The sequence below is a fragment of the Cottoperca gobio genome, chromosome 7 (genome assembly GCF_900634415.1).
Source record: "Cottoperca gobio chromosome 7, fCotGob3.1, whole genome shotgun sequence".
In the NCBI taxonomy this organism is placed as follows: Eukaryota; Metazoa; Chordata; class Actinopteri; order Perciformes; family Bovichtidae; genus Cottoperca; species Cottoperca gobio.
In genome coordinates, this window is record NC_041361.1 from 15,533,811 (window position 1) to 15,560,719 (window position 26,909).

The following is a 26,909-nucleotide window of genomic DNA, read 5'->3' on the forward strand; positions in this document are numbered from 1 at the left end:
GGCAGGGTGTTGAGAGGCTCAGGGCATAAAGCCCGAATTACCAGGACCCTGAAACTGAAGCATTTAATTGTAAGTTAGCCATCGTTAATTTTATTACTGTACTTTTCCTGCTGTCCGCTGTTTAAAAAGTATTTCAAACATGTTGACACACAGAGTCTTTGTTTTGACCTTCATCTACCCGGGGAAGTCTAGTTAGGCACATGTTTTCTTTTCCAGCAATTGAAACTGCTACACACATTCACAACTGGGAGTTTGCCAGTACGGCCATGGTCTTTGCTGCTGGCCTCATGGAGCAGTTGGGGGTTACTTTGCTCAAGGGCACCTTGAGCTGAAGCTGTCCGGGGTGCCAAGATAAAATGAGCTTTTTTCTCATGGCTCAACTAACTGACCCTAAAGCCAGTTCCATGTGTGTAAATGTAAATGTGTGTGTGCTTAAACTGCTGGCAACACAAGCATGGATGCAGCCTTTAATCTCTATGTACCATAAATGTGGGAATTATCCTAAGAATCAATAGACTGGAGCTAACTGTTACAGAGAAATGGGGAAGATACAGAGAGTATGGAGAGCGGAAGGGAAATCGGAGAAAAAGAGAGAGCGAGAGAATAAAGTGAAAAAGATGAGGAAGTAAGAAAGCAAGACATGCAGCAGTGTAGTCCCAGGACTCTCTGGCATGCATAGATATTATTCATTGAAAAGGCATGAATACACTCTCAAGTGCCATGCTTTGAGCCACCTGAGAGTACACACACACACACACACACTTATCAACACACACACACACACACACACACACACACACACACACACACACACACACACACACACACACAGGACTACTACACACAGATCATTCACAAGCACGTACACACAGAGGAATCTCTCTGCTCTACAAGAAAACGCTGTTCAAAGACACACATGCATAACAATCTGGTGGAAACACACAAATACACAACACTTGAGCAGACATAGAGACACACAAGAGGAGAGGAAATAAGGAGGGAAGAAAGCAGAAAAGTGGAGAAGAGGAAGGAGGAGCAGAGTTGAAAAGAATATGCCATGGAAGAGACACAGCCCATGAGAGTTATGTGAGGATTACAGGGAAGAGTCGGAGGACAGAAGGATGGATTACCGAATAAAGAAGAATGAAAAAGGGAGTGTGAGAGAGAGAGAGAGAGAGAGAGAGAAAAGAGGTATAGCAGGTGAGTAAAGAAATACTACAGTCAAGACTGAGGAGATTGATAGAAGGAGAAGGGAGAAGCAGAAAATGAGAAACAAACTCAAGGAGTGGAAAAGGCAGAAGGAAGAGCAACAAATGGAAAGAAGGATGATGAAAAAGAAGAGAGAAACGCACGGAATAAAAATGACTGAGAAGAATTCATCCATCTAGCTATCTGTTCGAGGATGGGTAGAATAAAGGAGAGGAAGAAAGTGATGGGAGGAGGAGGGACGGGAAGTCACAGATAACACACAGTACACAATGAAAGTGACAGCTTTGCTCCGAGCATGACTCTGGCTGACTGTTGTTTCATTATAATCTCATAACTGTCAAATCCTGGAGCGACGGAGAGAGAGAAAGAGGGAGAGAGAGTAAAATACTTTCAAAATGAGAGAGAAAAAACAGCAGACAATTGAAAATGAATCTACACGTCTGGTTGAACCGAGCTGAATGCACACTGCAAGAGACAGATGGAGACAAAGGCTGGCACATACATACAGCTTATGGTACACACATACACACGCTAGGTTTGCCTGATTGCTAATTCCTTCACTCACTTACTCATTTCTCACCCAATTGCTAATTAATTCAGTCATTCATTCACTCTCTGACTCTTACAGTAAGTCTTACTCACTTCACTCATTTCAGTCACTTTCTCTTCATTCACCCACTAACCCATTTGATCAGTTGCTTGCTCTTTTTTATTCACTCACTCATTCACTTATTGGCCTACTCACATACTCATTCCTCATTGTCCCACACCCTCACTTGTTAACACTGTCATTTGATCACTGATGTGCTTAATAATTAATTGTGCTATGTTTAAACTCACTCACTCACTCTCTCACTCTCTCACCCTGTCAATTGTTTGCTCCATCAGTCATTTGTTCACTTTTGTTCATTTCCTCATTTGATATTTTACTCTCTAACATTTAAACTCACTCATTTACTCACTCAATTGCTAATTCATTCATTCATTCACTCTGACTGTTACAGTAAACTCACTTGTTTACTTACTCATTTCAGTCACGTTCTCTTCATTCAACCACTCACCCATTTACACAGTCGCTTTCTCTCTTTTATGCACTCATTCACTTGCTCACTTACCTATAGGCCAACTCGCATACTCATTCTTTCATTTCCCCACACCCTCACTTGTTAACTCTGTCATTTGATCACTTGTGTACTTAATAATTGACTTTATAATTCCTAAACTCACTCACTCGCTTATTCACCTACTCATATGCTAAGTCACTTTCTCTTTCATTCACTCATGTACTCCCTCGATCACATCTCACTCACTCACTCACTCTAGTGAAGTTTACTCATTCAGTCACAAGGCTAAGCACTCAAAACTGACAACAAACTGAATATGTATAAGCCTGCGTCGTCACCAGTGAGGCTGGTATAAACGTGTAAATAGGGCAGCAGGTCACACACACTCCCAAGCCAGAATACAAACGCAGCACAAACCGGGCCGTCAAAGCAACAATGCTGCTCTCGTTTCTTTCTTTGCTTTCTTCGGTTTCTAAGGCTTTGATCACTGACAGCAAAGAAGCCTACAAGGCTTTTAGGAAGCCTTTATCTTCAAGCCAGAGCCTGGAAATGCAAACAAATAAACAACAAAATACGCCTAAAAACAAAACTAGAATGAAATGGGCATTAAAGGGTTAAGATACTATTTCTCAAAAGAAATATTGGATTTCAACAAAACATATGATTATATGCTTGTGTCTTAGACTAAACAGCTTAGAATATAAATTAATATAAAGCCAAGAAATACTTTTGGACATTATTAATCAGTGCAGTGACATGATCAACATAATGGATGGTCAACAAGCAATGTCAGTTAAGTTAAGTGGCGATTTTCCTGAAAAATCAAAGTGTGTTTTTCTCCGAACTAATAGCCCAAGGGGTTCACACTGAAGATGGACATTCCATCAGGAATAAATCACATTAAGGAAGTGTTGATGCCATTTCATGTGATATTTAACAGCAAGTCACAGTAATTGGCTCTGCAAGTCGAAACTCTGTGCTTCCTTGTTTCCCTACTAAATAGATTTTCTTTAACTTCACAAAATCGCTGTGGCAACTTGGCCTGCACTGAGTCCAGATCACCTGTCAATCAAACAGCGTGTGTGGTAATATGATACCGAGAGTTGCTCATAACTTCACAGCTCTTTTTACCACTAGCAAAATGTTATTGCCAAGCTCCAAGTAATATACCTGCTTTATATCAGTTATGTCAGTTGCTTGCAATAGCTTATCTCATAAGCTGGCAACATGCTGACTGAGGGGGAACTAATAATTATCGTCGGTTATCTCACATTCACATATTTATCTCTTCTCGCACACATTTTCTCTCTTCTGTGATCTACTGTCACGTTACCTCACACAAAACCCACACTCAACATCACACACACTTTTTTCTTGTCATCCTTTTCTCGTACACTTCTCACCTCCTCCACAGTTTTCAACTCTACTATGCCGACTAGCATCAGACTCCTAAATGTTTACCTCCCATGCTCTCAGGTAAATCTAACTTGAGCAACAGCTCTGTCACTGTCTATATTTCTCTCATGCACACACATTTTCTCCCAAGAGCCTTCTCCTTAAGGGCCTCAGGTACATGTCGCAGATGCATGAGACACAGGTAACAAATCGAATTTTCATATTTTCTTCATTCATTCAATCAGCTTTCCTTCACAACAACTTGCACACAAAATCTGTTTGTGTTTTAGGAAGCCAAGTTAATTTCTCATTCATTTGCATACACAAGTCAAGAAAAAGAGACGAAAGAAAAAGGTGGAAGCAATGCCCAGAGCTCAACCAAATGTCTTCCAGTCTAATCGCATCCCTTTCTCATTCAAACCTGTAGAGTCTGAGTCCTTATCTTCACAGGATTTGTCATGGTGAAGAAAGCTACACGGGAATCTAAACTGACTACAGACACATTTTCCTCTCCACGGTCTCTTACCTGTGACAGTGATCAGCATGGGAGCCACGAGCGGCCTGTTGTTATCCAGTTTTCGGCTCAGTCGGATCTCTCCGCTGGTGTGATTCAGGAGCAGCAGGTGAAGCTCGTTCCCTCGGTCAATGGTGTAGTACAGCCTGTCTGACACATCAGGATCATGCGCTGGTACTCTTCCAATTACCCCACTGGGGAAACTGTTGGACCGATTGGACACGAAGTTGTTGAAAATGATTTGGAAGTCCTGCAGAGTGGGCCGGTTGTCGTTCTGATCCACCAATCGGATCCGGATAGTGGCCCGGCTGACTAGAGGTGCGGAGGTGGCCTGGACTACGATGACATACTCATTGTGGGCCTCATAGTCAAGATCAATGAGTGAAGTGAGCTCCCCTGAAAAGATGTCCATCTGGAATATCTCAGGGATGTTGCCCTCCACGATTTGGTACATAATCTGAGCGTTGGCCCCTTCATCCGGGTCAGTGGCCGTGATCTGGGCTACTACGGAGCCCACTGCGCTGTTTTCCTTCACTAGAACCTCAAAGTCATCAGCAGGGAAGACAGGGGCATTGTCGTTCACATCTAGGACCGTCACCTGGATGTGAACGGGGGTTCGCTGAGGAGGCACCCCACGATCTACGGCATAGGCGGTGAGTTCATAGAATGGCACACTCTCGCGGTCCAAACGCCGCACAGTTCGGACGATGCCAGATGTAGGTTCAATGGTAAAGTCTCCATCCCCGTCTTCGCCATTTTGGAAGGTGTACTGAACACGACCATTAGCGTGTGCGTCACGGTCAGTGGCTGAGATTTGGAGGACACTGGTGAAGGGAGGGGCATCTTCGCTCACTGTCCCCTGATATCTGGGGCTGAGGAACTGAGGAGAATTGTCATTCACATCATTCACATTCACCTCCACATATGTTGTGTCTGCTTTCTGCGGTATGCCGTTGTCTTTAGCTGTTATAGCCAAAGTGTAGGTCATCTGATCCTCATAGTCGAGCTCTGCCTGGAGCGTTATTGCCCCGCTGGCGGTGTCGATGCGAAATTGGGGGATGTTGTCCTCAAGGAAGTATGTGATTCGAGCATTTTCACCAACATCATCATCGGTGGCACTGATCACAACTACAGTGCTTCCAGGTGGTCGGTCCTCATTCACACTAATAGAGTAGTGTGCACTCTGGAAAACCGGGCGATGAGTGTTGGCGTCTGTGATGTTGATGTGCACCTGGCAGGTGTCGTGGAGTGTGCGATCTGAGGCAGTAACTGTTAGAACGTAACGCCTCTCCTGTTTGTAGTCCAATGGGAGAGCTAACGAGAGAAGTCCAGACCCGCCTGCTGTGCTAATGGCAAAGCGGTTTCTGGTGTTTCCTCCTGTTATCTGATAGGTCACTGCACTGTTGACATCACGGTCCACAGCCGTCACAATCACTACACTGGTGCCAACCGACGCGTCCTCATTCAGGCGAGAATAGTACTCCCTTTGGAGGAACTCAGGCCGGTTGTCATTAACATCCATCACTGTAATTGTAACACTTGCTGTAGCGGAAAGGGGCGGCATGCCATAATCCCTGGCCTCCACGCCAAAGAAATAATGCTCCACAGATTCTCGGTCAAGAATGGAGCGCACAGTGACCCAGCCTGTTGCAGAATTGATAATAAATGGTGTGTCAGAGCTGGTGCCAGTTAACCTGTACTCCAATCGGGCATTATCACCAGAATCGGTATCAATGGCCTGAATATGGAGGATGGAGCTACCAACTGGAGCGCTTTCGAGCACAGATGCCTGGAACGGTGTGGAGACAAAGATTGGCGGGTTGTCGTTGACATCCGTAACTTGTACACTGACAATACCGGTGTTGTTGGAGAGAGGTGGCCGGCCATTGTCCTGTGCACGAACACGAAGCGTATACTCCCGTTCGGCCTCATAGTCTAGCGGTGCCACAACATGTATCTCCCCAGTGACACTGTCGATGGAAAACTGTCCACGGCTGTTCCCGCTGATGATATTATAGTGAACAGCAGCGTTACTGTCCTTGTCCAAGTCTGTGGCACTCACACGGAGGATATCAGAGTGAGGCCGAACATCCTCCTTCACTGCTACCACATAGCGCTTTTCGCTGAATTGTGGGACATTGTCATTTTCATCTAAAACATCAATGAACACTTTAACAGTAGCAGAGCGTGGCCCTGGTTCCTTCCCCTGATCACTGGCCTCCACCTGTAGAGTGTAGTGCTCGTTGGTTTCCCTGTCCACCGCTCCACGGGTTGTAATGAGGCCAGAGCGTGGGTCAATCTCAAAGGCCGCTCGTGCCATTGCAATTGTGTCACCGATAAAGCGGTAACGGATATTGGCATTGGATGGGGAGTCTAAGTCTGTAGCTCTCAGCTGTAGGATGGGATACCCCTCCTCTACATTCTCCCTGATCGTCTCCCTGTACTCTTTCTGTTCAAATATAGGAGAATGATCATTCCGGTCTGCAACAGTAATGGCCACCATTGTGGTACCTGAGAGGCGAGAGGAGCCGTAATCTGTCCCTGTGACCCGGAAGTAATGCAAATCCATGTGTTCTCTGTCTAGAATCTGAGTGGTGGTGATGATCCCAGTGTCTGGGTGGATGTGAAAGTAATCAGATGATCGACTGTTCATCAGTGGTGCCATGGAGTAGCTCACCCTGCCTGCATCTCCTGCATCTGGGTCTGAGGCGGACATGATGATGACTGAGGTGCCGGGTGGTTGGTTCTCAGCTACTTGCACTTGGAAGTTATACTGGGAGAAATGGGGATGTCTGTTGGCTGCACGTCGAGAGCGAGGCCATGGCATCAAAATCTTTCTCCCCCTTTCTCCCTGTGAGATTTCATCATCTGCTACTATTATCAGTCGTTCCAGGCTCCTCTCTCCCCTTGTACTGTGTCCCTCCTCCTCCCCTTCCACCCCCCTTTCATCCCCCTTTCCAACCTCATGGCTTTCATCTGCCTGGCTCTCTGTCTTCCCTTTTTCACGATTTGGCTGTATGATGGTGGTGCTGCTACTGCCCCTATCCTGACCCTTCCCTCTCTCTGCCTCTCTCTCCTCTGCCTGGCCTGCCTTTGTTATTCTCTTTTCCCTCTCCTCCTCTTCTTGCTCTTTTCCCCATGGTTCTCTGCCTCCCATCAACCGCGCCTCTCTCTTGCCCTCCCCCACCTGTAATTTTCCTCCCCCAACAGCAACAGCAGCGGACCCCTCAAAACCCTCTCCCTCCCTCTCTGCCTCGCTCTCCCTCTCGGCCCCCATCTGCCGCCTATCTGACTGCCTGACACCTTCAGGCTCTAATGACACTTGCTTACCAGATTTTAATTGCATATGTGCGTGATCCCTCTGTTTGGTGGCCGAACAGTCGGTGGAAATGCTGTCAGCGCAGCCTGCCTTGACCATCTCTCGCAGTGCGGTCTCCCACAGGTCTTGTTGCTGTGTCTGACCATGCCATGGCAATTTTTCTACTTCAGATTCATGACTATATCCATTTTTTTCTTTGCTTGCCTCCTCTTCGTTGTTGTTATTACTGTTGCTGTTGAATTTGCTCCACAAAAACACTTGCTGGGAGTCTGGGGAAGCTGTCCGTGGTGCTGAGATCACAGAGGATAAGTGAAGCGAACGTGCAGAGTCATCCTGCGATGAGTTAATTTCCTTGAAAAACGAGAGGTGTTTTGCCGTGGTGTCATCATGCTGAGTGATAAAACGTGGTGTGAGTGCTGTTGCAGATCGAGACGTGGGAGATTTAACTGGAAACTTCACAGGCAAGAAAAAGCCTGAGTCACCGGCAGACTCTGTCTCTGAACTTGCTTTTACTTTTTCAGCAGATAGACAGAGCAGTTTGTATAGTTTTCCACTTTCTGAATAATCAGCTGTTTGTGTTTGAGGGGGCGTATTGAGCACCAGTCCAGAACATTTTGATGCAATTTTGGGAATTGCGCTTTTGTTGGATAGAAATCGTTGTCCGGACGCCTCTGTGATGCTGATGGGGGGAAATTGGATGGGGAGATTCCTCTGAGCTATGACTCCCTGCGGGACCATAAACTCGGCTAAATATCCACCCCCCATTTCTATTCTGTCCAAACAACTAAAGCAACCACCGGCAACCTCCCTGCTTTCTCCCCGGGTTTGGCTGCTCTGCCCTCTGGTTACTGGTGCTGATTTCCCCTGCGGAAGCTCATTATCAGCCTTACATAGGCGCGTCTGAATCGGAAAAGCCAAATCATTATCCGCATAATTAGATAAATTAATGTGTTTGTAGCCTTGGTTCACCCCTCCTCCTCGTCCATCATTCCCCTCCCTCTTCTTATCTATAATTCTGGCGTGGTAATACACTGATTTCACCTCACTGACAGGGAATCCACACCAATATTGGTGCGCCCAGGTATTGGGGTTAATCACTGCCGGTGAGCTACATCTGTACGTTTCCTTCCCCTCCTCCTCATCTCCCGCACTCCTCGTCCCCCTATCCCTGCACCTAATACACCCAGCCAAACAGCTATCATCACCCCCCTCTCTAATACTGCTGGGATCGATAACATTGTGCCTTCCTAAATGAGAACAATTACCAGCCCTCCTGTCCATGCTGGCCGAGCCCCCATCAGCATTCCGAGCCTTGTTATAGTTGCTGTTCCTGTAAACTGGATGCGGCTGAATTTTATCTGTGTGGCCGGTCTGGGAGGAATTACAAGTTGAAAAATGACAAATGTACTCCAATTTTGATTCCTGGATACAGTCTGAATTGTTGGTGAATTGGGGGTAATATTTGAAGGTGTAGTTTGAAGCTTCACTGTGTAGTGAATTGTATCCAGAAAGAGGATGAATGCAACAAGAGCAACCGGTTGGCAAGGGGCCAAGTGAGGGGTTGTTTGCCGGGGAGAGGGCTTGTTTGTCGGAGCTTGACCAGCAGAGATGCCCAGGTGTCAGGGAGCTCCATGTAGCTAAGAGCCTCCTAACCTCACGAGCCCTCTCCCACACCTCTCCCCCTTTCATCTCTACACTTCCGGGTGCCCTGCACAGGCCAGAGGCGTGCACAAAGGCTCTGGCGGCGCCACGTTTGGCGAGGTGTGGCCCCGACGCCGGCCACCGTTGCGCGCACGCTCTAGTCCTTTGTACTGCCCGTTTTTTGCCGTTTTGAACCGGTGAGTAGGTGAAAGCAGGTGAAGCAGGAGGAGAAACAACGCCCTTCCTCCTCATCCTCCCTCCCTCCACTCCCTCTCTTACGCCGACGCCATCAGAGCTCGACCTGCTCCTAATACTCGGGTGGAGAGGAGGAGGCGGTAATGATGGTGCCGGAGGGCCGTTTCCACTCCTCCAAAACGTCCCGACTCCTTTCCGTGTCCCCCTCGCCCCATCGTGGTGATATCCTCCCAGCGTGCCCCCTGCGCGCTGCACTCCAGAGCATCCCACAGTCTGTATCCGCTCTACGGTCCACCTACTGGGGCGTAGATTCCAGCTGTCCCTCGGCGACTCCCCTGCTTCTTCGCGCTGCTGCTGCTGGCTCACTTTACCGGCGTCTCGGTAACAGAGGCCCGGGGTCCATCGGTTGGAAGCCCCTCCTGTATTCACCGTCCCCGGGGTGAGGGCGAACAAAGGGCCGAGGAGAAGCAGGTGAAGTGCCAGAGACAAGAGCAGGAGCGGGTTGAAGCCCGGTAGCGGTACAGCCATTTAGTCTCTTCCTTTCTGTCTCTCCCTCCTTTCTCCCTCTTCCACCTCTGCCTATTCTCTCTCACTTTCTCCCTCGAGTGCGTCTTCCCTTCTCCCCTCTACTTCTCTCTCTCCCTCGTTCCGTTCAGGACCGCCGGCACCGCCCGACACCTTCCCCCAGGCTCCCCCGTCTCTCCGTCGGCCTGGAGAGTTGGCATCTACCTGCTGTGGTCCGTGGAGCTGGAGGTCTGAGCGTTAGGAGCGGCGCGGCAGCAGCATCTCTCCTCCCGTTCATTCACATCCAACATGGCTTACACACTCACACTGACTGACTGGCTGGCTCACACACTCCCCTCCTGAGTGTGTGTATGTATGTGTGTGCGCGTTCTAGCAGTGGCGGCACAGCCCTGTGGTAGGCTACTATCCATCCACACACACAATCACACTCTCCTCCTCTCTTCTTTTTCTGCCCCTCCCCCTATTGCTTGCATCTCTCTCTTACTGTCTCTCTCTCTCTCTCTCTCTCCTCTCTCATAATGGTTGGCTCCGGTGCGCAGGGTTGTTACACAGCACCCGCGGCGGCCATATCCACAACTGGAATAGGACGCGGGGATAGCCTCTATCTTACACAACCACCCCGTCTTCACCGTATCATCTGAAGAGTTATCATCTTCACAAACAGCCCCGCAGGTTTGTCACCCTTTACAGGGGTTATACAGACAAGCACAGCAATGCTGCTGATTCAAATATGTTAAACCTGTTTAAACCTTTTAAAATGAAATTATACAACAGTGGGATAGGTTTAGGATAAATTGGTGAGAAAAAAAATGATTTTCCAATTTTGTGATATCATCCTCATCAAGCTGCTCACGCTATATTATAGTCCAGTGAGGTACGCTCTGAATAGTCACTTTAAGTAAAAGTGACGTCATCTCCCGTATGATCGCCGATGAGTAATTATCTCTCTCTCTCTCTCTCTCTCTCTTTCTTTCTTTCTTTCTTTCTTTCTCTCTCTCTTTCTTCTCTCTCTTCTTTCTCTCTCTTTCTCTCTTCTTCTCTCTCTTTCTCTCTCTTTCTCTCTTTCTTTCTCTCTCTTTCTCTCTCTTCCTCTCTTTCTTCCTCTCTCTCTTTCTTTCTTTCTCACTCACTCACTCACTCACTCACTCTCTCACACACACACACACACACACACACACACACACACACACACACACACACACCAATTCAGTGACTTTATTTTGAATAATGATTTTTGTGAAAGGATAAACTACGTTATGTTTTATAGGCTATAATAGTCCCATAGGGATTCGTATATCTACAGCCACATTTATTTTTTAGTATGATTCATTTCAATGTTAAGGCACATGCGCGAAATCCAGCAATCATCCCAATGTAATACTAATTTGCGCATGGCTAAATGGGCAGATCCATTTCCTGATACTTGTTGGAAAGAAAAAAAATCATATTATGCAAATATGCTACACATTTCTTGCAACATTCACTCACAATCTTCCCATTCAATACCAATTTATAACCTAATGCCGACTGGGTTTGCAATGACACGGCTGGAATTCAATATGATTTCTTCTTGTGGCTGATGGGAGGAGATACACAAGGCGTGTCAGTCGGGGATGTCATCGGCGCCCAGAGAATTTGAGGAGCAGCCAAATCTGAGCCCCGGCTCTGCTGCATGACCGAGCATGCGCGTGCACGTATGCGTGCACCTCCATATCCCTCCTGTGTTCTTGCTTTTCCTCCTGTGTGTATGTCTAATATTTTGTTTTTTTGTTAAATCTCAGTTCACATATATATATATATATATATATGGTTTGGGTCAATGAACCCAAATCCTTAAAAATAGGATCCGGCTCAAAATCGGGTCAGGCCAGGTAGGCGTGAGTGTCATGTGTGAGGATGATTGTCTACCTGGGCTGAGAATCAGATCTCAATACTTGTTTTATGTCAAAATGTAGCACATGGTATCACAAATTGGTAAGTACAGAAAGCTGTGTTCACCTATTCTGTCTTATTTGATGAGATAGTTTCTTGTTGAAATCATAATTTTGCCAAATTGAGTATTTTATAATAAATAATAATAATACAAAAAATTGGGCATATATATATATATATATATATATATATATATATAGCCCTATTGCCATTGACCATGGGGTTTTCTATAAAAGAGCACTACCTGTAACAATGGTAAATTGTTCTGATTTATCTTATTTTTATTCTGATGGGAAATTATTGCGGATTATTTACTGTTAGTTGCTGTATACTCAAATGTTCTTGTTTAAACAATAATGTGAAAATTGTTTTTATTGTGTTGTCAATGCCAACCAAGTTGAGCTGTAACCAACACTTCTGAGTCAAAATAAATTAGGACTAAATGTTGTGAATGACAGTTCTTAAACAGTGTGTTTATGTGTGTCTGTTTGGATCCCTGCCTGGTGGAAGCTTGGAGCACAGCCACAGCAATATGGGGCTCCAAAACGCACATCCTCCTTTTCCAAATAGGATTTGAATGCACAAAAGAAAAATGCTTTCCTTCCCTCCCTGTCCTGTCTGGGTGTCAGCAGCCTCCCTCCGTCACTACTGTTTGCTGCGTTTTTTTCTATCCGTGCTCCGACACCCTCACACTCCTCAGTCAGTCAGTGAGATTACTGTGTGAATGTAGGTTATTGTGGCGCAGGCTGACGCCGTTAACAGGATTTGAAAGGGGTGCGTGTCGAGGGAGCATGAGGACGTCTAGACAAGTTGTGACTAGGCAGCATGTGAAACAATGTGACAGGTAATACTCAGTTGACCGTTTAGTAATGATACTTTAGATGTAATTATACATATTTCTATCAAGGAGGGGGAGCTTTCTTTTTCTTCACCACCCATCAGAGGTCAGAGTTCAAAGGGACCCCTGGAGCTGTCAGGGATTCAATGACTTGCACAAGAGCACTTCATTGGGAAGTATGTTCCTCCCGTTGAATCAAGGTCTTCTTTCTTCCTGCTCTGTCCCGAAATAGTGTATTGTTACGATGCTCCTCGCTGGGAAATGATCAGTCTTGGGCTATTACTGTTTCAATTTCAGCGATTGTAGCATTACCAATAATTAAATCTCATTCTTCTTTAAGTGTGAGAATGAAATTCAGACAGGCAAATACTGCAGTATACTTAATGTGTCCCCTGAAATGAGAAAAAAAGTAAACTTTCACCAGGGAAAATATTTTTTTTACATAGATTTTATTCGCTGTTTTTGTTTTGTTTGTTTTCTCTGGCAAGGTAACTGAGAAATCCCAAATATTTAAGCAAAGGCAAAAGAGGGTTCATTTGGTAAATGTAGGGTGTGTAATGTTTAAGTAATTTAACAAGTGGTACAATAACTTACCTACCTCTCCAACACTAAACATAGCACACAACATATCAACAGAGAGGAATTCAGAACAGGCAGAGGGGATTACACAGCATATTTCACATGAAAATTATTCCTACTCCACATTACAGAATATGAAAACTAGTTTAATCCTTGTATGCCCTTGAAAGTCTTTGATATATTAATAGCCTTGGGTCTATCAGGGCAAGTAAAATCCAGACAGCAGTGAATCCGCCAGGAAAGAATTTCCATCATGAAGCAATTTTGATTCCAATTCGGGAAAATGGACGGTTAATTACACCGAGTAGGAACTCTAATAACATGAGAATGTGAAAACCTGAAGAGTCTCTGTATCCATTTAGAAACTTGTTGAGATATAAATAGGCTCAAATTGTCCCCCCAAAGCACATGAATCTCATTTTAAAGAATGGTGATTGTTCTAGAGAATCAGTTTGGGCTAATACATTGCATTATTAATTGCTAGTAAAGATCCAAATGAAGAGAAATTGATTCGGCAAGTTGAAATATTCAGCACATACAGTAAACATAGAAGCCCAGTAAACGCAAATGCAAAAATGTATCTATAGCCAAGGAGGCGAAATTCTAGTGACAACCACAAGTGCCCTCAATATACATATTCATACTTGACATTTCGAAAGACCAACTGCAGAATACATCACAGACATCCAGACCTTGAAGAATACACAAGTCACCCTTGAAAAGTCTTGAATTATAAATCATTCTGTCTGTCAAATCAAATGAAAATCTGATTTAAACTGACTGGTGCTGATCTCTGCTTGTGTGTGTTACTCTAATTAAGTAAACAAAATGATTCAGCATGACTGCTTAGATAAACACATGAATACATATTACTTTTTAGTATATTTGTATTAATTTTCTTCTTTTAATAATAACATGTTAATATGATTTTACATTTGGGATGTAACTGTTTCATGTCCACCTTTATTTTTATTCCGAGGTCATATTAATTAGGTTGAGTATGAAGTGTAATAGACAAAGTGTTGAGTGACAGCGTTGAGGGAGTGCTGTGCCACTTAAAGCTATTTATAATGGATCAGAGAGGCTGGACGGACTATAAACACTAAACGAAACTGACTGACAGACAGTTACTACAGCACCCTGTGGGGCTCCGACATCAGACGGAGAGAGAGAGGATGATGGGAGGAGAGTGTGAGAGGAGGAGAGACTGGGGAAATAGGGTGAGTGATGAGTTACGAGGAGACGGGGGGGGGAAATGAGGGAGTAAGAAACAGAAAGTTAAGCCGCTGTAACACATGAAACTTGAAAAATTACAGTGGTAATATTTTTCTCTTATAACACGAAGTTGGGTGTTGGAATTCAAGAAAGTAAAAAAAAAAACAGGATAACAGGACAATAAATGATCAGAAAAGGCGACTAATAAAAAAAATTAAAACTATTATTCATTGCTTGCTGTGAACATGTTTGACCCCCACTCTCTCCTGATTGGTTTGGTGACTGTATTTGTTTAATGTATTATAAAAAAATGTCATAACCTTTTGCATGCTCGGCCCTCGAGTGAGCTAACATTCCTGGAAATGTGGCGAGGTCCTGATAGAGGAAACACGCCGGATCACTTTTATTCAGAACATCAACTCCAGCGCCTGTTCACACACAATAATAAAAGCCGGTAAAGAGACAAGAAACAACTACTTAAGATTAAAAAAGACAGACAAGGTAAGAGTGAGATGGAGGTGGAGAGAGGAGGGAAAAAGACAAAGATAATAAGAACGAGAGATGAGCCATGGAGACGAACTGCAAGTCTGAAACTAATGCTTCAATAACAAACACTGATCTTACATTTGTCTTACATCAGTCCATCAACAACAACCCACCTCAATCAGGTCCATGTAATTACATTAGGCTATTTAATCATCTAATTCCAAGCCATCAAACTCCCATTTACAGATTGAAACCTTGACAGGTGTATATGTAGACCAGACCAAATGTAACCACAGGCCTTGATGAATGAGGCAGGCTTTGAAGGTTTAGGCCTATTTCACAGCGCCACTGCCCTCATAAAGTGAGAAGGACGAAGGCTGAGGCAACGTCAGCCAGTCCCTTGCAAAACAGCAAAAGAAAAAACCCACTTGTCCCAGTTTACAAGTTTCACAATCCAATGATTTTAAGAGGACTTGAGTATAGCTCTCCCTTAATGCTGTGGACTGTAGTTATAGAGAAGAGAGTGAAAGCAGAGGGGTGTATTCTTTACTTTTCATTTCATTTCTGGTCTATTTTATCTAGCAAGATGGTGGAGAAAGTGTTCTATCCGACCGTTCTGCAAATAATACCCTTTATGATTTTTACATGTCAGTGCAAAGTGGTGGAACTGACATGTAAAAATCATACCTGATGTCTAAAATCTGAAATCTATCTTTCAGGTAGCTGAAAAATATTCTGGAAATATGGAGGAGAACAAATACATCACCCAACGATGCAGAGGACTAGGTCTGTACATGCTTTTAATGGTGTTGAGTTCTCTCATTCAGGACCATGGACAGCTACCTGCTGCAAAGACAAAAGACACAAACAACTAAGGAGTAATAAGATAGACAACACGAACCAAAGTTATGGTTACAAAGTCCCTTTTTGAACTGATTTGACAGAAGATAAATACTGCACATTTACAACTGGTTAACCAAGTATGTTGTACAACTCTGCCATACAATCAGTCATTAGATCCACAAATAGCAAATCTAATTTTACCTAAAGCAAGACGTTAGAGAATATCCCTGACCTAGTGTTTAAATGTTGGTGAGGCTTCCTTCCAATGTAACAGGATTAATCTTCTTGCTAGATGAGTAGCGTATGTAATACATTTTGATTGGTTGTTTGGTAGAGCATCTTCAAGTTGACTTAACTTTGCTAACCCTCACTTGACTTTGTCTTCATTTTAAAGTATGGAGTACTCTGTTCAGAAATGTGAAAAACATACCAAATACGGCAGGATGTTTACTGGCTGAACCTAAAAAAATAAAAATAACTCTTCAGGTCACCACAATTAATTTCATGATTCCGTGTGCAGCCTGTAATACCACTCGCTGTGGAGTCAGAAATGAGTAGACCTAATTCAAATGAGAAAATCTTATTCCCAGTTCAGCTGAGGTAATGTGGGTCAGGAACAGCTGGATCCTGCTGCTGATCCACTCTGCTGCCGTCTGCTCTGCAATCCATTAATAGCCGGGTTTATGCACACACGAACAAAATCTAATATTGTTCTCTACACAGGAAACTAATGCTGCTTCCATGGAGCTTCGTCTGACTGTCTTGCTAACTCCTATGGCCTGCCGACTACATCTGAAATAAAGGCTTGTGATAGAAACTATACCATGGTAAATGAAGCATATCAACTGTCTTTGAACAACACCGGTTTCTTGGTGCTTAAAATGATGAAAAGGATGAGTCCTGTTGACCATATAAAATAAGTTTGTAATAGATTTGCCAGTGTGTGGCTTATTGTAACCCTGTATTCACATTAGATCAGAGGAGATGGAGAACAGGATTTCATCTGCATTTTAAAAATTGCTCAGCTTCGGGGAGCGCTATAACATTTATACAATTTCCTGTGTGTCTTGCAAAATATCTGTAAAGCTGCTGTGAATTGGATTTTCACAAGCCCTGCAGGGAATTATTCATTTCATTGCTCAACTGTGATGTTTTCTGGCATTTCATGGCGGGAACATTACAATGTTTGTTTGCATGTTGGATTTTGTGAGAATGATCACACTGCTGTGTTCTTAGATTTCGAGAACTACAAACATCAACCCATTGAAGGCTTTGCTATTTTGTTTCTCATTTATGTGTCAGCCGTAAAAGCAGACATCTCATGCTTGAAGTACAATTACAGCTTAATAATCAGGTGATGCATCTGTTGCTGGTTTAGTGAATCTGTTATTGTGCATAGAGCAGCCGTGTGTGTGTGTGTGTGTGTGTGTGTGTGTGTGTGTGTGCGTGTGCGTGCGTGCGTGCGTGCGTGCGTGCCAGGGCAGTCGGCTTGCCTCTGTGTGCTGTGAGATCGATAACCGGCTGACTCCTCGCGGGAAGTCTCCTCGCAGGGGCCCGCGTGCTTTCTGTCGGTGTGGGTTTCCATGGGAACAGTCTGTGTGTGAGGTTGAGGGGGTACACTCAGACTGGTGGATTACTGCTGCTGCTGTGTGTGTGTGTGTGTGTGTGTGTGTGTGTGTGTGTGTGTGTGTGTGAGAGAGAGAGAGAGAGAAAAAAAGGTGAACACAGAGGTTGAAGGAGACGACAAAACAGGAAAGCTAAAATGAGAAGGAACATGAGTACACACACACACATATATATGACACACAGATAGACAGATGAAGAAGAAGAAGGTCTTTACATATAAGGTCGTCTTGTGTCCTCATTGCTTTCCCCCTCTCGCATCCCACAGGGGGGGTATGGAGGGGAGTGTGGCTGTAGAGGGGCCGGCCACAGGCAGTCTGTAACCCTACATCTCCCTCCCAACAAACCCCCCTAAAAAACCCAGGGAGATCTAGAGGGGTAGGCCAGCAGGTGGCCGTTGGCCTGCTGCTCATCTGTCCGGTTTGAAAGCAGCAGCGATGCATATTCATTACAGGGCAAGGGTGACAGAGGTGGGACTGTGTGTGTGTGTGTGAGAGAGAGAGAGAGAGAGAGAGAGAGAGAGAGAGAGAGAGAGAGAGAGAGAGAGAGAGAGAGAGAGAGAGAGAGAGAGAGAGAGGCAGACACATCCTGCCATTCAGACAGTCAGTCAATGACAGAAGAGCCACTTGCAGGAAACCCCCCTCTCCCCACACACACACACACACACACACACACACACACACACACACACACACACACAGCGGCAGCTGCCCGGCGCGTGTCGTGATTGTGTGAATTGGTAGCAGCATGGTGCGCGCACGAATAATGAGCCTCGCCTCTCCACGGGGACGAGCCTCACGCGATGATGAAAAGATGAAAGAATTATGGGAAGTAAGGAGGTGAAACCCTCCCGTAGAGCTGCTTCTTCTCCTGTGATCCATAACTGTTGATTTAACAGCTGGCTACTCGTTTAATCTTTAAAGTCTCCGTCCTAAGCTCCTCTTCTCCCACTCTCTGTCTAGTTCACATTCAATTTAAATTGGCTCCCTTTAGGTCCTTTAATTACTAGTCAGCTTGAACGCTTTCAGGTGTTTTTCCTGCAAGAGGAGATGAGGCTGCTAAACTCCTGTCGTTACGTAAGCGAAAGGCTCTCAACTTTTTTTAACAAATGTCATATCAGTGTATCTGCATCAACACATTGATTTTAATAGCCTGATTTTGAGATTGATTTTTATCACGGTTGGGGAAAGTTGCTTTTCAAAATATCTGCTTGAGCGTTTTCATTCTTCAACGTGGAAAAAGTAGTTTGATAAAATATTCTTGACTCAAGTTGACTAGATTTTTGCAGAGCTTTCAACCACATCTTAAGCTCTTCAGGTTGCTCGGTTTGCTTTATATTGTCTACTTGCTTCTCATCCTTACTCTGTATTAAGTTAATTGGAAAAGTCTTTAGCACACATTTTTGTAGATTTGCATTATAATTAATGCTCATGGTGTCATTGTTTTGGCATAAGAAGATCACCTTATATCTTGGTTTCAACAGGTATAAGTTGCTAGAACTGCTGTTGCTAAGTGTTTTAAGTGACTTAAATGGCACGCCTCGTTCCCTTATCAAAAATGGCTAATTAATGATTATGTGCCTCCTACATTTCATTGACAAGGTATACAACTAGGGAAACTAATAATATACATATTTTTAACTCTTTATTGTAAAAATAAACACTTACAACAACACTTGCATAAATATTCAGTTGTTTCTTCTTCTTTCAAATTTGTTGTCAAAAACACAAATCTTGTGTTATATATAGAAGAATGTGTTGGTGGGATGAATATTATCCACCATCTTTCTTTCAATTTGTTGGGGATAACACTTTGTATGAGAGAAGCCATGTAGTAGCCTATAATAATAATAATAATAATAATAATAATAATAATAATAATAATAATAATAATAATAATAATCATCGGTTAATTTATCAACATCATTTATCTATACTATACAGTATACACAGTATATATATATATATATACATACACATATATATATATATATATATATATATATATATATATATACATACACATATACATATATATATATATATATATATATATATATATATATACATATACATATATATATATATATATATATATATATATATATATATATATACATATACATATATATATACATATAAATTCATTCATTAGTTAGTGAGCTTTTGATTTCCTCTTCTGTTCCCTTATTCCAAACCCAAAAGAAAATATCCGTGTGAGTATATAAAGTAAACGTAGTTTAAATACCTGAAATGCGTAGCTGGCCAAGTTACCGGCTGCTTCCGTAACTTGTGGTAAACGTAAACACGAGTATTGTACAGCTTGGTAGCACATTTCTGTTGTTACGTTAGCATCCGCGCTAATCGCGGGAATAGCGGAACTGCTAGCTAATGTTCAACGTCAGCAAATACATTTGCGTTACCGCTTTATGTTTTGTGTTGTGCAAAGGCTAGTTGTTGTAGTACATTGGTGTTAAGACAGTTAGAGACATGGTCAAAGGTCTTTGCATACTTTTATGAGCTATAATTTCAAACTGCTTTTTACGGTAAACATCCTTCAATTGAACAGCTGATTATACACTTTTCACGGCAGATATGTTTGGCCTGTCATGCACAATACCAGAGCCCTGGAGCTGGCTCCGCTTAATGCAATGCAGTCGTCATTAATGTTATTGATTTCACCTGCGATTCTGCTGCCTTGCAAGTCAAAATGTCTGCTGTAGAAAGGGTCTGCTTGCCCAAGTCCTAGTTGTGCCAAAACTGTTCAACGATCTTCTAATGCTAACAAGCCACAAAACATAAAGCCCGAAAAACTATATAATGTATTTGTTAGGCCAGGGGTGTCCAAACTTTTTACAAAAAGGGCTAGATTTGATAATGTGAAGAGGCCAGGGGCCAAAATTCCCTTCTGATATTTTTTTAACTATAAAAGTTACATACAAATACAATGTTCATTGTCACAATTATCTTTATTTTTCAAATGGCAATGTAACCAAATATAAGCATCTCAGGCAGGTGTGAACAACTCTAAAAACACAATTCTGCCTTTCATTGATATCTGGAGAGTCAGATAACATTGAACAAACTATATGGAATACCTTAAACCTCCATGAAGTTGATAAATATCTACCTCATGTTCATTTTAAACAGGAGTTATAAGTAATGCAAAGTTTTCTGTTATCATTCAAGTTTAAAACGTTTGAATTTTGCTCTTGTCTTTTACAAGACCATTCAGAAAGTACATAACATCAACAGTTATAGCCACATCGTATTCAAGAGTTTAATAAATTAAGTGCTATAAGTCCAAGTGCATATATTAACTGTGCTTTTGGCTTTTCACTGTAAATAGTGACCGATGTTACCGTTCAAAACATTCAGAGTTTCAGACTGACCAAGACACAGGTAACTGACACTAATGAGAAGGCTGATACTGAGATCTGGATTTCAGTAGACAGCCCAGGTCTGGTTTGAGGGCAGTGGTTGAGATGCGTAAAAGGTCACGTGCTACGTTAATGTCGTCGTCATCTCCTCTTAAAAAGATCAGGAGCTGTGCAGTGTCAGATGCATCTGTGCTTTCATCCCAGGCTAATGAAAAATAATCAAAAGTCAGTCCCCTGTCCCCCAATTGTCTCTGAATATCTGATGATATGTCCTGAATTGTCCGTGCCACAGTGTTACGAGCCGGGCAAACATTAATGCATTCTTGCTTCTTCTCAGGTCAAAGTTGCTCCACCATTTTCACAACACAGTCTTTGATAAACGTACCATACCTGTCAACATTGGAATTTCAAAATAAGGGAATTTCTTTTGCCGGACTCCGCCCATACCTTAACAGCTCTCAGCCTCCCAGCCCCTACCCATATAATGTAAACGTAAACACATAAGGGACATTCAGGAATACATGTTTATTTAAAGTATCTATTACTTGTACAGACATGTTTATAAGATGTATTTATTTTATTTGTTAGTTATTATCATCAATGTATTTGATGATGGATGAGTTGTGTGGCTTTTCTTTCCCCCGACGAGGACTTCCTTGCGATGGCAGAGTCGGGAAACATGTCCGCGACACTGCGACTGAAATCATCGCAGAAGCTGAATGCTACATTACATCGACATCTTTCCCTCAGCTTTGGTCACTTGGTCTGCCTCCGACACAGTTCTTGTCACACATGAAGTCATTGACAGTGTATGTTTTAGGCCTCGTGCTTGGACGATTTTTCGTGCTGGCGAACATCGCTTATTCCGCCGTGTGCGATGCTAACATCTGAATGGCACACTTTACAAAAAGTTTTTAAATTTTACACTTTTTTTAATTAGGCCTATTTCTTTTTTGAAAGGTTAAAAATACGGGATAATCCCGGGAAAAACGGGAGGGTTGACAGGTATGAAACTTACCCTCTGTAAAAGGTTAGCCATGTTTAGCTATTAACATGGCCACTTCGTTGCTTGCTTTGGTGATGTTTCATTTGACTCACAGGCCCGCATGAAGAATTGCTGTTGTGATGCCAGAGCAGCTTGGAGTTGCTTCACTTTCTCAGTACGGTCACTCCCTGTTAGCTTGTCGTATGCGTCAGTATGTTTTTTCTGATACTGTCTCTTTACATTGAATTCCTTAAACAAGGCAACCGTCTCAAATTAGGCAAAAACAATTGCCTCGATTTTCAGTGAAGAAATATTGTAAATCCCATCGTTCCTGAACGCGGTGTCAACTTTCCTCTTTTTGTTTGCAGTTGCCATGGTAGCAATGAGCATGGAAGGGTTCACAGCGAAAGCCGTTACAGAGCCAGATAGCGTTTACGCAGCATGTGTAAGGCCCCTTAAAGTGGTGCTGCCACCACGCGGTGAAAGGAGGAATTGCATTGTAAAGATGTATTCTGTTTGACAGCGGGCCATAAATAATACATTATAAGACCGAAGCTGCGCGCCGTATGAAATGTGACCGCGGGCCGTGATTGGCCCCCGGACTGGACTTTGGACATGCCTGTGTTAGGCGGTGTAATTTGAAAGTTAGACATCAGACATGCTAAAGGTGAGGTATATAAAGCCTTAGCTCTTAATGCAGAGCTAGTATATTAAAACACATCTAAATTACTTTACTCAGATAGGCTTACTTTAGTTTGTAAGTGTGCAACGTGCAGGGGCATTATTTTGGAAAGAATAAATGCACAATTTAATGTAAATTATTGGACTGGACTTAACAAGCTCTTACTTGCTAACTTAGCATAACAAGAAGACATTATCCCATGAAAATGATCTCATTATCACTTTCAATGTTGTACAGTACACAAATTACATACATTCATATTCATATATTACAATATTTTTCTGAGTGATGAACTACAATAGAACATACATCTTTATTTTATTTAGTACACAATAAGGGTTCATAGTTAAGAAGTGTTGCTCCACTTGGACTCTGAGTGAGTGTGTGTGTGTGTGGGGGGGGGGGGGGGGGGGGAACATAAGATGTTATTGTGAATGACTTAATAGGTGATGAGACTGAGGACTCCACTTGGATGCCCATGTTGATCCATTTCTGCTGGATGTGTAAGTACTGCTATATACTGGAACTTTATAAGCTATACCTTAACTTGTTGTAGGATTGAGTTATTCTTCCTGATTAACTGCCAAAGTTAATTAAATGCAAGTTATATTTATGCTGCAAATTGTAATATCCTATTCCTGTTTATATGTTGTCCTATTGCTCTCTGTGTAGGCCTAGAAAATATTATTACTAGTGTAAACTGTGTCTCAGCTAATATCCCAACAATAAGTTAATAATATAACAAAAGCATAGATGATTCAAAATGTTATTAGGCTTCTCTCCCACCCACAACCTCTCTGTTTCTCTATTGCCTCTCCATTTCAACCCTTTCTTTTTGTCCCTTCACCTTTTCTCTGTGGTATGTTACATCTTTTTACAAACGCCTTACTCTCTTTTTCTTTTCATATGTGCTTTCTTTGTTCCCGTCCTCCTATTCTGTCTCTCACTCCCTCTTTATTCCCTCTGGCGTCCAATTGGTATTGGCTGCATTGTAGAAGCTACCACCAAAATGATGTCATTAATTATTTGGGTAGAGATTATGTGATTAAACTTGTGTGTGTGCGCGCCCTTGTGTATGTGCACGTGAATGCCTCGCTGAGTGTGTATGCATGCATTTGTGATTGTGTGCTGTATCTGGTGGCCACATTATTAGATTCAGATGAGAGCGATGAGCCTGTACACATGGGCAATTTGTTCTTTAAATTGTTGACCCACTGCTATTCCGCTGATGCAAAGCAAACAAACACAGGAACAACAAACAGTTAATAAAAGCAAATAATGTCCTGGCTGCAAAAAGACAATAAGTAAAAAAAAGAAACTGATCAAAAGTGAGATAAATGGTGCTGACATCCAAAATAAGCAGGAGGAGACAGGAGAGGGGTGAAATATTAGAAAAGTAGGTGAAAGACAGGTGAAGAAATCAATGCAAGGAGAAATTTGGGGTGTGAAATTAAGAAATGTGTTTTAGGAAACTATGAGTTAGTGCTAGATTGTGATTCATCATAATGTGTGTGTGTGAGGGGAGGGGACTGGAAAGGAGGGAGGAACGGTTTATAGGCCAGCTGTGTGTAGTCTTTTAGTCAGTCAGTGACCTAAATCGTTGAATAAAGAGAGAGAGAGAGAGAGAGAGAGAGAGAGAGAGAGAGAGAGAGAGAGAGAGAGAGAGAGAGAATGAGAAGAGAAAGAGAGGGGGGTTGTAGATGCAGGGAAGTGTGTGAGGGGAGATAAACTAAGAAGGAGTGAGTAAAAGACAAAGAGGAGGAGGAGAAACTAAAGTTGTGGAGTTAGAAAAGGATGTTGACGGAAGGAAGGAAGTAAAGGAAGAGTTGGGGTGAAAACAAAGAGAGAAGAGTAAGAGTGATGACTAAAATTATGCAGCGCAGACATAAATATCTTGTTATTCCTACTTTGCCTGCTTTACATTTCCAGAGCAAAAAACTTCCACACCGCTACGCTGGCTCACTACACAAATGCACAACCGCTCCCTGCAGCCACAGATTTCTCTCTCAGAGACTGTTAGACTAAACATAGCATCACGCCACAACATGCAGAATATAAATATCCAAAGCATGCCAAGCTGCAAGTCTGACACATAGAGAAGGTTAATTAGCTGCATTAGGACAGTAAAGTGTCCTTGACACAAAACACCACATTAAGACTTTGTCACTATGTTGCAAATTAAAGAACAAATGTATCTTCTTTTAATAATTAAATTGCCAAAATAGTGTACATGCTCATTATACTCAGGGATATGTACACACAACATATACAGCTCAGAAAGAAGGAGAATCTGTTATATTTCCTAATGTTGTAATTATTATCACAGTCAAATAATTACATTTGTGATTCAGAGCAGGGAAGCACACTCAATCCATTAGCATCACTTTCAGGCTTCACATCTGCTTTCTGTCCCACCAGCTTAGGACCAAAGCACCGGCAGGGCTTCCTGCACTGCCGGTGCCATGCCGATAACTTCTACTCTGATGTTGAGAAAACAAAAGAAGATAATTTGCTTTGAGTACCAAAACTCTCGCCCTCTTTAGGCTCAAACGGTGTCTGAATAGTTTGTAGCTCGCTGCTCCTCGGAGAGCAGAGGCTGTGGTCAGAGTGGATCATGTTGGGAACAGAATCAAAGTATAAATTGTCCAAAGAGAGTTGGATTTATCCTTCTGGTCCCTTTGGTATCTTGTGACATTGTTTTAGGTTTTCTGTGACAGGTGAGTCTGGCAACAGTCAGCACGTGAGACATGCAGAGTTTTCTGGTACATCTTTAAATACAATACAAAAGAAAGGCATCAACTGAGAAACATGACTCTTATTAGTTCTTTAAAATGATGCAGTGTTTTCTCTGAGGCTGCTCCACAGTCTGTGCAGCTGCCAGGTGTGGATGTGTTGAACTGCATTGAAACAAAAGGGGCTGCTCAAAACATTTGGTCAGCTGAACATTTCCCTGCATATCTAGAAACATAATCAATTGCTTTCTTCCAAAGATGTTTCTCCTAAAGGGTTTTGCTTGTTGGCTAGTAATGTCGTAATTGTCCAACTCATCCAGCGATGGTTAACAATCCCTTAGGTTGAAGAGCCTCGTGTTGTCCGTTCCTGCTGTTATGGTGAAATGCGCTGACATGTTACAGTGTAGTGCTTTTCATGCAGATTTAGGGCTCACGGACAACCACTATAATAATCTCTATCTGCTGGGCTTTGCCATATTTCCAGCTGAGTACTATGGCACGGTCTAAATGTTTTGGGTCATGGTGTTGATGATAGCACCCGAGCATTTTATTTCTTACAGTTTCTGAAGCGTGTAACACTTAGAATCTCATATTATTAAGTCTGCATGATTTGATTCGAATAGTACAGTGGAAATATAAACAGTGTTTTTCAGAGTGTTAAATGAATCTGTGTAATTAAATGGGAATGAGTTCATTTTAGTCCCTAACATTCAAGACACTGACCAACAAAAGCTGCTCATCTAATTCAAATGAGACAATTGTGCTGTTTGAAAGCTGTCCAGGAGGGCGACAGGTCAAATGATGCAGACTTACATAATTGGACAGATTTCAATAATTGTTTAGTAAAAGGAGCCAATTGAGGCCATGTCCAGTTTGTGTAATGCGTTGATTGGAATTAGTCCAAAACAGCATGTGAACACAGATGGATTTTTAACCACTCAAACCAAATCAAATTTGAATAATGCTTTCATTGAATGGCTTTATTTGTATGATTACATAAATGGTGAAAAAGTCTGATTATTATAGACCATCTTTAAAACCAATTAAATCAATAGTAGTTAAATGTTTTCAGATGGGGGGGGGAGGGGGGGCAGTGTTGCACCTTACTTAAAAATATTAATAATTAATGTAGAGGAAACACTGATCTGGATAACCTGAACTATAGATGAAGGATTAGTTTTGTATAAAATATAAATAGAAACATATCTAAAAATAAAAGTTGGTGGTGGGTAGATATGTAGCACATCTGACTTCCATGTGGAGGCCGAAGTCTTTTTTTTTTTACTATAACTATCTTTCCATCATCTTCCAATCCATAGCTTTACCGTACTAGTTGCATTCGGGCATTGTCTGGGTCTGTAAATCCACTATGAGAAGTCCACAAGAAAGAGAGGGCGATGAAATCGCTTCTACACTGTCAGGATGTGGCAGCCATCATTTCCCACTGAGCCAGCAGGACATTCAGGAACCCAGATTGGTTGTAAATGAGTTACACATGGTAACATGGACAGACCTCCATGTTGGCAAGAGCAACAACACTCGGCGAGGAAATCTTTACTGCAATTATGCTTATGACAGTGATGCAGTTTGATATCCTGCACAGCTCTGCATATACAGTATAAGGAGCATCTTCAAAGGCATGATGGCCTTTATACAACAGTATATCTACTTAACAATGCATGTGACAATACTAACAAGAGATTTGCTTCATGTATCTGGATAAATAAAAAAACAGCAGCTGGGACACTTCTTC

The 26,909-nt window shown here is 42.7% G+C and overlaps 1 protein-coding gene across 1 annotated transcript in view; it reads right to left on the minus strand.

The window, feature by feature from the left end:
• celsr3 (cadherin, EGF LAG seven-pass G-type receptor 3) overlaps positions 1 to 10,149 on the minus strand; it is a 44,759-nt gene extending 34,610 nt beyond the window's left edge. The window contains exons 1-2 of the mRNA XM_029435938.1: positions 4,195 to 10,149; positions 483 to 526 (exon numbers count right to left, since the gene is read on the minus strand). Coding sequence (XP_029291798.1) covers positions 483 to 526; positions 4,195 to 9,865 — 5,715 coding nt within the window. The 5' untranslated portion in view covers positions 9,866 to 10,149. The remainder of the gene's footprint in view (positions 1 to 482; positions 527 to 4,194) is intronic.
• Positions 10,150 to 26,909: the final 16,760 nt, after the last annotated feature.